The sequence below is a fragment of the Mesoplodon mirus genome (assembly GCF_964341445.2).
Source record: "Mesoplodon mirus genome assembly, chromosome: 14".
Taxonomy (NCBI): Eukaryota; Metazoa; Chordata; class Mammalia; order Artiodactyla; family Ziphiidae; genus Mesoplodon; species Mesoplodon mirus.
The window spans coordinates 78,746,603-78,758,681 of NC_138990.1; the positions used below are offsets into that span (position 1 = coordinate 78,746,603).

At 44.7% G+C, this 12,079-nt stretch overlaps 1 protein-coding gene across 1 annotated transcript; it reads left to right on the forward strand.

Annotated features, from left to right (window-relative positions):
• The first annotated feature begins 4,474 nt into the window (after positions 1-4,474).
• On the forward strand, positions 4,475-11,820 carry LGALSL (galectin like). The gene is made up of 5 exons (XM_082642956.1): positions 4,475-4,978; positions 5,735-5,806; positions 5,947-6,035; positions 6,710-6,887; positions 8,730-11,820. The coding sequence occupies exons 1-5, from the start codon at positions 4,943-4,945 to the stop codon at positions 8,871-8,873; spliced, it is 519 nt and encodes a 172-aa protein (XP_082499082.1). The 5' UTR covers positions 4,475-4,942; the 3' UTR covers positions 8,874-11,820.
• Positions 11,821-12,079: the final 259 nt, after the last annotated feature.

The window sequence follows — 12,079 nt, forward strand, 5'->3', positions numbered from 1 at the left end:
AGAAAACAAGTGGTCTGAAAGTTAAAGGCAGGCTTCGGGGATCGGGGCCCACAGTCACAGTGTAAAGGAAGAAGGCACATATCTACCCGGACCAGGGCAGGAGACAAAACCAGCCTCTGGGAACAGGGGTTCAGCTGGTGACCAGACCAGGCAGAGTGCGTTTAGAATTCGGGCCATGAATAGAGCTGCTGTGCAGTCTTTGCAGACTTGCTTTGGTGGGACAGTGGAAGGGGCTGCCATGCTTGTGGTCAGAGATATGCCAGCTCCTCCAGACAACTGCCTTAATCCTCCCAATGGGAGTGACTCTCCCCGCTCAGTGCTCAGGTTGTAGATCTGAGGCCTCCACTGCATTCTACATTGGTCCCCAGAGTGAGTTGTGAGCTTCCTCAGGACAAGACCCATGCATTTTCATATATCGCTTCTTGGTCCAGGGTATCACAGCACCTAGCAATGCTCATAACATGGCTGCCGAATTGACGTCAGTGCTATATCCTCCCCCCAGTATTAGAAATTCTGCATGCCTACATTTGAATAAAACATATTAAATGGGAAGGAGAGAAGGGTGTGATCGACTATTTTCATCTGGGAAGATCATTTAGCAAAGTCTATCTTCAAAGACCTGTGTATATTTCTTTTTCAATGCTGACTTTCTTTAGCCTTTTTAGTAGTTTCTAGCAGTAATACAGTTCACTGTTGCATTTCATAAAAGGGTCACAATCTTGGTTAATGTTTTTTAGACAAAAATGCCCATAATCAAAGCCCAGAGCAAAGTTTGCCTGTCCTTCTCTCTACAACTTTTTAAAAAATTCAAGCTCTATAATTCATTTATTTGCTAATGAATTTCCCTGTCAGGGGTAGTTTGACTCTGCTCAGCTTTAATTATAACAAAAAATTCATTTAGGCTTTCTCCCTGCTCTCCATATTGAAAATGAACTGTTCTATAGAATGACTGAGAAGGAACAAAGCATTTTTGGAATAAAAGGCAATTTTCCAGTTTAAAATGTGCTGGGCAGGTTCAGTACCTTCCTGTTCTTTACATTCCTAAAATGTAAGAATATTAGGAATGTAAAGAACATCTCAAGCAATCCAAGTATCTTCAACTCCACTGACAATGTAAATCAAAGGGTTATTCTTCACCCTACAAAACCACTTGTTGAAAGATTCAACCCAAGATTATTTTCATTCAGCAGCACCTACCCTCAAACCATTTAAATTTAGATGGCATTTACACAGCTTTTCAGGAACCAGAAGAACTTTCTTTTTTTTTTTTTTTTTTTGCGGTCCACGGGCTTCTCACTGTTGTGGCCTCTCCCGTTGCAGAGCACAGGCTCCGAACGCGCAGGCTCAGTGGCCATGGCTCACGGGCCCAGCCGCTCCGCGGCATGTGGTATCTTCCCGGACCGGGGCACGAACCCGTGTCCCCTGCATCGGCAGGCGGACTCTCAACCACTGCGCCACCAGGGAAGGCCCAGAACTTTCTAAGAGCTGAGAAGGAATGATGAAGGAGCCCAACCTCTTAATTTTACGGTGAGGAAACTGAGGCTTAGAAGTCAATTTGAACTCTCAGAGCTATGTAATGCCAACGGCTAGGACTTTTCAAGGGCGCACAGCTTCTCTTATCTTCATCATTCCCACCATTGTCTAAGCCACCATTATATCTTGCTTGGACTGCTGCAGGAGCTTCCTAAGTCCTGCTTCTACCTGCCTCCTGCACACTGCCCTCCTCACAGAGACCACTCCACACAGCAGCCAGAAGGATACATCCACAACAGAAGGCAAGCTATGTCACTCCTTTGCTTAGAAACTTCCAATATCTTCCCACCTCTCCCAAGGAAAAGCCAATCGTTGCACGGTCTACATGGCCTATTCCATTTCTAATTACTTACCTCTTCCGTCTCTGCACCCCAGCTGCACCCAACACTTTCTTCCCTTACTCCACCCTGGGGACTTTGCCCTTGTAGTTCCCTCTGCCAGCAACCTCTTCTTCCAGACTTCCAAATACCTCCCCCCCTCCCTCCCTCCCTTTAGGGGTCCTCAAACTCACTCTACCATAGGTGGCTTCCCTGATAACACTGTAAACAGCATTGCCCCACCTCCTACCTCTCTCTTTCACCTTACTTGCTTTACTATTTTTTTCTAATACTTTTACCACCTGACATATTATATATTTATTTGTTTATTAACTGCCTTTCACCATTAGAATGTAAGATCAACAAAAAAATCCCCACTGAGGTTCCTTAAAGAACTAAAAATAGAGTTACGATATGATCCAGCAATCCCACTCCTGGGCATATATCTGGAAAAGACAAAAACTCTAATGTGAAAAGATATATGCACCCCAATGTTCATAGCAGCACTATTTACAATAGCCAAGACATGGAAGCAACCTAAATGTCCATCAACAGATAAATGAATCAGAAGATGTGTTATGTATATACAATGGAATATTACTCAGCCATAAAAAAGAATGAAATAATGTCATTTGCAGTAACATGGATGGACCCAGAGATTATCATACTAAGTGAAGTAAGTCAGACAGAGAAAGACAAATATCATATGGTATCACTTATATGTGGAATCTAAGAAAAAGATACAAATGAACTTATTTATAAAACAGATACAGACCCACAGACATAGAAAACAAATTTATGGATACCAAAGGGGAAAGGGGTAGGGAGGAATAAATTAGGAGTTTGGGAGTAACAGATACACACTACTATATCTAAAATAGATAAACAACAAGGTCCTACTGTATAGCACAGGGAACTATATTCAATAACTTGTAATAACCTAAAATGGAAAAGAATCTGAAAAAGAACAGCTGACTCACTTTGCCGTACACCTGACTCTAACACATTGTACATCAACTATATTTCAATTTAAAAAACAATTTTAAAATAATAATAAAGTAGAAGCACAAAAAAATGTCCCCCCTGGGTTCCCCAGTGCCTGGTACATGGCAGGCCCTCAAGATGTTTGTAGATATGAAGAGTATCGCTTACTAAGTGCCAGCTACTATTCTAAGGAAGGTACAGGAACCAATTTACCTAATCTTCCCAATAACACAAGATAGGCACTATTGTCATCATTGCTGTCATCTCTGGTTCACAGCTGAAGAAACTGAGGCACAGAGAAGTTTAGTAACACGTCCAAGATCACCCAGCTAGTCAATTGTAGAGCCAGGATTTGAACCTAGGGCACACGTTCTTTAACCACCATGATGTATTCTGTCACTCTTAGCTCAGCTAATGACAAAAAAATACTTCAATGAGTGTCCCCTATACCAAACTCTCAGGAATTGAGATATATCAACGTGTGCTTTCAAAATGTCAGTTGTTTCCTATGACTGCCTAACATTTTAAAATAATCAATAAGGTATGATTTTGAGCTAAGACTGGTAAACAAGAGCAAAAGTGTGAGCCACAGTTGTGCTACACGTCAGCCTCAAGTTCAGAGCACACAAAGGATAGGACTTTGGTTTACAGGCGTGTGCAGGTAATTCTCCCTACTCAACTGAGATTACCATGATTAGCTCTGGTCCATAAAGGGAAAGCTAAGACACAAAAGCCTCAGTAATGTTCCAGGCCACACAGCCAGCAACAGTGGCAGGAAGGGAGCCTCTGAGGGCCCCTCTGGGATTGCAGCAGATCACACATGCTCCCTGTTTATTAGTATAAAACACCAGGGTGATTCACACAATGGAATGTTTAAGCCAAGATGTCACCTAATAGAGGCTATGCTGATACAGCTTTACCTGAGAAGTTACATAATCGTCCTACTGTGGAAACGCCATAAAGGAATTTGTGCCTTGGAATAAAGAGAGGTGGACCCCCTAGGAATTACTCCACAAAGGATATCAGGAGATTTTCAGTGTGAAATTCCCTAGCCTAGACTGGACAGGTGACTTGTAAAAAACGGCCCAATGAAGACTTTCTGAGAGCAGCCACTGTGCCCAGTTCAATTTGGTAAGACTTAACCAGACCCTTGCCTGAGAGAGCCTCCAGGGACCCCCAGACTTGCCCATCTTTCCACAGGGGAGGGAGGTCTGTTCTGTACATCTCCTGGAATATAAAAGTCCCTACTGTGAGTCCTCTCTGCCTCTTGCTTTTAGGTCAAATATTTATGCAAACCTAGAGGCCTTTCATTATCTTTCTACCCTAGAAAGCCGAATGAATCTTTCCTCGCTCTTTGTTGGCATTCTCTGAAAGAAATCTCCAGCTCTGGAATACCACCTCCACCTCCAATCCTCCCTTGACCTCGCCCTCCACTGTCCCACCTGCCCCAAGACACGACCTGAGAAGGAAGGCGGGGAGGTGGCTGGAGAGGAGGGGCGGTGATGTCACAAGCACCTGTCACCTGGCAGGCCCCAGCCCCACCCACCCTGCCGCCGAAGAGTGCCGACCGGGCGCCCGCCCTCTCGCACGCCCCGACCCTGGTAGGCCAGTCCCTCCCGCCCCAGCCTCCCGCCACCGTCCAATGGCCGAGGGGCAGGGCAAGCTGAGCAAGCCGCGGCAGCCCAGCCGGCTCCCCGCCCTGTTCCCGGTTCCCCAACCGGGCTCCGGCGGCCTTTAAATGCAGTCCAGGGCCAGCACGGCGCACCCTCGACTCCTTTTTCCTCGGGCAGCAGCACCCCGAGGAAGAAAGCAGCCTCGACTCGGCAGCACGGTCCGGGCTGCGGCGGCCACCTCCGACCTCTGGGCCCGCGCCGCCTTCCCGGCCTCCGCCTTCTCCTCCCCCTCCCCCCGGCCCCGCCAGCCGGGTCGGCGCCGGGCCCCCGGGAGTGCACGCCCGCGTGCCCGCGTGTGTGTGCGCGCACGAGCCAGTCTCGGACCCGCGCCCCCGCCCGGCGCAGGACCGCCTCTGAATCCCAGCCCGCGCGCCGTGTCCCACGTCCCCCGCCGCCCGGCCGGCAGCCGCGCACCCCGCCGCGCTGCGCGAGAAGATGGCGGGGTCGGTGGCCGACAGCGATGCAGTGGTGGTGAGTGCGGCGGGAGCACGCGAGGCGCCCCCTTCCCGCAGCCCGCACGGCCCCTTCGCCGGCTCCGGCCCGGCAGAGGCCCAGCCCCGCGCCGCACGCGTGAGAAGGCTCCCCAGTACCTGGTAGCGGGAGCCGGAGGGGTGCCCCAGCTGGAGGGCCGCTGGCTGAGGGGAGGTGTTGGGGGCGGCCCGCGGGGTGGGGGTGACCGACAGTCCCCTCCGCGCTATGCAGCCTCCGGCCAGGTGTGTGCATGTTGCACGTGTGAGTGTGCGCGTGTGTTTGTCCGGCGCGCGCGCCCCGCGCCCCCCCCGCGCCGTTCCGGGGATTTCCCCCTTGGAAATGGGTCCGCGCCAGGGACTCGCGAGAGAAGTTGAGCGCGGCCGCTGCACTCCAGCCATGTCCTCGAGGACAGGCCTGGGCGACGGCGGTTCCGTGGGCGTTTGCGGTTGGAGAGGGGCCTTCCCTCCTCCGGCGCGGGGCTCTGGCTCCCCAGTGGGCCTCGACCTTCATTTTGATCTAGATCTGAAGGGTCTGAGGATCATCAGAGGCTTAGCTACCTGGTGGAAAGGACGGGTTTTGTTCCGGGAGTTTATGCGGTTATTCGGTGGGCTGTGAGGTGGGAGCTTTTGCAGAGGCTTCCTGTGTTCTATGGAGGGCTGCTGGATTCCTCCAGATTTGTGTAGGTTCTTCCCCGCTCCCTCTAACAACCCCCTCCAAACGCTTTTGGAAAGCCAATCTGTGTGCTTCTATTTTTAGAAACTAGATGATGGGCATTTAAACAACTCCTTGGGCTCTCCAGTTCAAGCCGACGTGTACTTCCCACGACTGGTAAATGATTTTGTTCTGTGCTCTGTGTCTGCCTGTACCCTCTTCTTTCTTCTTTCCTTAGGTCAGGTCCTAAGGATCTGAGGCCTTGGCTCTTCCCTAACAGGCTGTAAACTTTCTGTTTTTCCTCTCATCCTTTGCAGATCGTGCCCTTTTGTGGGCACATCAAAGGTGGCATGAGACCAGGCAAGAAGATATTAGTGATGGGCATCGTAGACCTCAACCCTGAGAGGTAAGGCAGAGTCCTTGTCACCTAGACCCATCAGGCAGTTACAAGGTCCTGCCCACTCCTGTTGTGGTTTACTGCCCCTCCTCTTCCCACCGCTGTGGCCAGTGTTACTAGTTTTAAAGTGCCAAGAAAGTACTATGTTCCCATGAAAAGAATGTGTATGAATCCCAGCCATCATTTCTCTAGACAGCTATTTATATCAGAGATTATAAATATAGACCCACATCATTTTCTCTAAGACCCTTAGGGAGGCTAAAGGATTTTTTTTTTTTTTTCCCCAAACATGGTGTTTGGAGTAAGAACTATCAATATAAATGAGAACCAAACTTTACAAGATATTGTTTCCCCTGGTCAATTAATGGGGCTGTTTTTGAGTCTTCTGAAATGGATTAAGACACAGATGTGTGGGTAGTTTGGGGTATATGAAATGTCTATAGTTAGTTATTTTCATCTCCACTGAAATTTTCACCAGGGCCTCCTCTGGTATACAAAATAAACCAGTTTGATTGTAATCCTATTTCTCCATAGTCTAAAACCCCCCAACGCCCGCCCCCATATGAAGAGTAGTGGCCCATTAAAAGCTGACAAATCCAAAGAAGAAGAAGGAAATGGGAGCCTGGGTCATTGTTAATGTTGTTTTGCTCAACCGTGAATAAATGAGATGATTTTCTTTTCAGCTTTGCCATCAGCTTGACCTGTGGTGATTCGGAGGATCCTCCCGCCGATGTGGCAATTGAACTCAAAGCTGTGTTCACGGATCGGCAGCTACTCAGAAATTCTTGTATATCTGGGGAAAGGGGTGAAGAACAGTCAGCGATCCCTTACTTCCCATTCATCCCAGACCAACCATTCAGGGTGAGTGCCTCGAGTGCTTCCGCTCCAACCACTGGCAGGATGGTGATGTTCTCATCTAGTATCTGCCAAGAACACTTTAAGCAGCCAGAACTTTTGCAATTCTATTTAGCCAATACATGTAAATAAACCCATATTTACATGTCTAGATTGTTAAAAATAAATACTTTTCCATGTAGTATTTAACATAGTACTAGGCATATAATAGACACCTGTCCCAAAATATCTGTTTGATTAATAAATAATAATAAGTATCTAGAATTTTCCTCATTTTTTTCCTCAGCCTTTAAGTAGCACCAAACCATATCAGTTATGTCTTTTTTTAAGAATCTAATGATTATCATTTTATTTTCTCTTGTTCCCTTTGCTAGTGAGGACTAGTCATGTCCTTATTTCCCTCTCCGGGTTAAGTAGCCTCAGTCTGTTTCACTGTCACAGTCTCTGTGGCTGACAGGTTCCTTCCCTTGGGCCTGGATGAGTATAGATTTGCTCCCCACTATCTGTCAGGCAGGAAGCACAGCCCAAACTTCCATTTCAATCAAGGAGCATTAGCAGCACCTTCCTCTATGAAGGACGATACCAAGTAAGAGATGCAAGTCAGTAATGTGTTAGGAAGGAATTTACTGACATGTCAGACCTGGTGATGAAGTGTCTACATTACACCTTGTTAACATACATCACGATAATGACAACCCAGTTAAAAGCTCCCTGTTGCATAAACACCTAACAAAGCAGAACTACCCTTAACCTGTTGCTCCTCATCTAAAAATTTACAGGGGCCTGTGAATTAGTCATAATTTTTCTTCCCATCTTACAGTCTGGGGGAAAACAAGAATCCATGACTGTCACATCAATGATAGAGTAGAGACTAATTGCCCTTCTAATTGTAGCCTGGGGAAGACACCCCTACCCTTCTCTAGAATGGTAATGACCCTGAGGCTCCCCTGAACTGTGACAGTTTCTTACTGGTGAATCTTAATGCAGAGCTCATGAGTGTGAGTAACCAAAGCTTCTGCCAGGAGGAATAGTGCTCCCCAACAATAAAACAAATGAAATCACCCCTTCTTGGTGATATAATTTTAGTAATAATATGAATTAAATGTGACTAATATCACATACGGAGTCTCTCCTTGCATGATAAATACAAATGCTTTTAATAAATACATAGCACAGAACACAGTGATTAAACTCTATGGTGAATTACTTAAGTTAAAAAAAAAGGGGAAGAAAAAGCTTTTACCATATGGAATCAGTATTTCTGTTTGGCTTAACAGAGCCTTGTTAATTACACATCCTTGGTCAAATGGTAATTACTGTGTAACCTCTCTGCTTAGTGTTTAGGAGTGTCTAGACTGTTATTACATGCTACTAATGGGTACCAGTTCTGCTTAGTGAGGGGCTTCTCTGAAGGTGGGATAGAATTGTTCAGGGGATGAGGATGGAGGCATTAAGTGCCATATAAATAAATCTCTGCCACTTTACATCACTTTCTGGCATGCAAGGAGAAGGGAGAAATAGTAAAGCAATTTTCAATCTTTAAAGGACGTTGAATAGTGTAGAGCAATGCTTCACAAAGTGTGTTCCTTATTCTAGCAACATGAGCATCATCTTGGAACTTGATGGAAAAGCACATTCTTAGACCTTACCCTAGCCCTAATAAATGGAAATTTTGGTGGGTGGAGTCCAGCAATCTGTGTTCTAACACGCCTTCTGTACGATCCCAGTGCACTCCCGTGTTTGAGAACCACTGAGGATGTTGCCTTTCTCCAAAATGAAGTACTGTTCGTTTTCCCCAGCAGCGTTCATTGAAGTTATGAACTGAGGTTATAATTTTGTTTCTTCCAGGTGGAAATCCTTTGTGAGCACCCACGTTTCAGAGTGTTTGTGGATGGACACCAACTTTTTGATTTTTACCACCGCATTCAAACATTATCTGCAATCGACACCATAAAGATAAACGGGGACCTCCAGATCACTAAGCTTGGCTGATGTTGTTTAAACCATGTCTGTTTCAGACAGCATCAGGTGCCACGACTGTATGACTGTTGGTCTGGAAGAAGTGTCCTAGCAAGATCTGAGGACTTAAAAAGAAAACAAAAACGAAAAGGGAAACTTCACCGTCTCTTCTTTCTGTGCAGTTTAAACCCAAAATGACTTCAACGGTGGTTTGCCCTTAGGAAGCTGTCGGAACAAAGACACCGAGCCATTATTTCCAGAACAAAGTAATACACTTACGCTGGATTTTATTCAGACTAAACTGAACTGGATTTGTGATTTGGTAGTAAGTTATTCATCGTTTCAAAGCAAGGTGATGTTTAGAACAAAAGTGCTAAAGACTTAAAACAACAACAACAAAGACGGTACACAGAAGTCAACTCATTTCTGCACTGAAGTGGAATTGTGTAGCACAACCGACATTTTAGTCAGGGTATTTAACATAGAATGTAGGTTGTTCAAGGTTTGTTTTGTTTTGTTTTGTTGCACAGCATAATGTTAATTCAGATTTTTAAAGCTTTCTTGTAGTTATTTATTTCTACTCAGTGTATGAGAGAATGATTAATGTCTCAAGAACAGCAAGTTATGAACTTTTGAATGTACAATTATCTTAGGTCTGAGGGGGGATATTACCTATTACAATCATGATAAAGGTGAATTTCTACCTTAAAGAGTTGAGTCTTATCCTCCATACCCCTAAACTTAGGATATCTTGATATAAATTGCTGTAAGTGCTTTTGGGAAAACTTTGCAACGTTTCGTAAGACTGCTTTTCAAGTTATTGATGATTATTTACATTGCTTTTTCTCCTTACTGTGAATTAGCACAGTATTGGCTTCCTTAAGACTAACTACTTTTCCCTAGACCTACATAATAGCTCATTAAGTTGTTATTAAGCTAATTGAAAACACGTAAGAAGTGATTGCATAGACAATTTTTAAATGACTATTATATAAACTTTTAAACGTACAGTATGAAAATGATTCTGGAATGCAATGGAAAGCAGAAGCAAATGGCCCCAAATAACTTACCTGGAAATAATTTATATCAACTTAAGCTGTTAGTTCATTGTATCACTTTTATTATGTGACCCTCACTGATATCCCTAAGCAATGCCTTTGGAGCTTCGGAGTGGAGGATGCTTCCTACTGTGTTGGCTCTGCTGAGATATTAGGATAAGACAGGATCCAAATTAGGAAATGATCCAGTTAGTTTATCTGAAAAATTAACTCCCAGGACTCTAGGTCTTTGAGTCCAGCCAATAGTGTGAATGCTTCCAATTAAGCTTTAGGTGTTTCCCTGTACTTGTGGAACTGGTTAGAGAGCAGGGAGTCTCCAGGAGAAGCCTGCAGTGATACAGATGTCACCGCACAGCAAGGGATAGTTGGAGTCCTGGGTGCTGGATTTCACAAACTGCACTGGCCCTGGAGAGAAGGACCCTTGGCATTGCTTTGGTCAGCTGGTGGGGAGAAGAGGGGGTGCTGGGGTGGGGTGTGTATTTATATATAATTTAGGTTTTGTCTGTAGAGCAAACTGCGTCTTGTTATGACACGTCCTTCTCCTGCTTTGCTTTTGAGTTTTTTTACACAACATGCAGAGGCACTGAAGTGGCCATGTCATATTCATGTGTCGAGAATGTAGACAGTGTTTCAGTACCAAAGTCTAAGAAAAAGCAAACTAAAATCATGAATTTTTTATAGGTGATATATTTGGATTCTTCTCAACTTTTAAACTGTTTAGCACAGCTCCACTGTGTTATATAAGAAGATGCTTTATCCAACAAGGCTGGCTGAGCATTGAAAAGCTATATGTACCAGCTGAGTTAAGCAGCCATATTCAGCCAGGAGGGCTGGTCTGTGGCTCCGGCTATTTTTGAGCCTGTGATTAACTTGTAGAGCCACTAGGTTTTGATATGTGTTTGTAGAGAGACTTAGAGGGCACCCTGAAATATATTGGTAGGGGTTTTGATTCTCCTTATGGTGGAAGACCCCCACAGGAGGTTTCCTTTGAGTGGCCATCCATTCCCACCCACTGCATAATTCAGCAGAAACTAGAGGAGTTGGGAGTGTAACTGTTTGGAACTGACACTGTTCTCTCTACCTATCAGCTAACTGGTTAGCAGCCAAGCCCTTAGGCAGCCTAGTGTAAAGATTCACTGTTAACCCTTCGTTTCTGTATGGGGAACCTCTTGTTTAAGCCTACTGGAATTAATCTAAATGATGTGATGATTTGATTCAGGTATAGTTAAATTAGCAAGGGGCTAATCCAGCTGTACTAATCATTAGCTGTAAACTGGAAACAATGTTCACATCCTCTCATCAACATGCGAGGTCTAAGGTGGGAATTCAGGATGGAAAGTGCAATTTTAAGCTTCACAGGAAAGCATTTGGGTATGTAAGGTGTTATTTCTGACCAGAGCCCTAATTTTGCAATATGACCAAAACCAAGGAACATAAATAACAATCAGGCTCTGGGGGAATAATAGGCAGGCTTTAGACAATCTGTTCATTTCTGCATCAAAATTGGAGTGAATGTATATATCTACTTAAAAGCTAATAGAAGTGACTTCTACTTTCTGGGCTATCCCAGAATTGTCTTAAATTTTTTTTTTTAATTTGAAACCCCATTTCATATCTTGCCAACCTCAGTTCAAAACCTCCTAAGAGATGACTCTTAGAATTGTTGGTGATTTGTTAAAATGGCAAGTCCTTTCATTGGTATTAAAAAGCAAATATCCAAAAAGAGGGAGGGAGCCCTGTTGCCTTGAGAGAAACAGCCTTGGCATTTTCCAGCTACATTATTAATGTAGAAATAATGTTCCTATGATGACATATTTTCAAAGAAACACTTTCTTATTTACTGCGTGGTGTAAAATGTTGCTAAACGTGTTCTTACATTATTATGTCACTGCTGAAAGTTATTTGCACTATAATAAAGGAATTTTCTACAAAATGGTTTCCAGTTTATAAGGTGCTAAATTTGGCACGGGGTGTAATGTACTTAGCATGGACCGTATGGTAGAGCAGTCCTCCCTCACTTTCACACACACACTCCAAGACCACTTGTTTGTGTGTTGCCAACATTAATAAACTGATCAAGGGAAGGAAAGTGTCTGAGGGCCCTCAAGAGACCTAATGAGTTCATGTTATGTGTGCAATGGGTTCTTTTAAAATATTTGCATACAGTAAATTCACATTTTT

What these genes read in the sequence shown, in the direction of transcription:
- LGALSL (XM_082642956.1), top strand. Translation starts at nt 4,943, where the DNA reads ATGGCGGGGTCGGTGGCCGACAGCGATGCAGTGGTG. An exon ending in CCGACAGCGATGCAGTGGTG is followed by an intron (nt 4,979 to 5,734) that starts GTGAGTGCGGCG and finishes TTCTATTTTTAG; the next exon opens with AAACTAGATGATGGGCATTT. An exon ending in TCCCAGACCAACCATTCAGG is followed by an intron (nt 6,888 to 8,729) that starts GTGAGTGCCTCG and finishes TGTTTCTTCCAG; the next exon opens with GTGGAAATCCTTTGTGAGCA.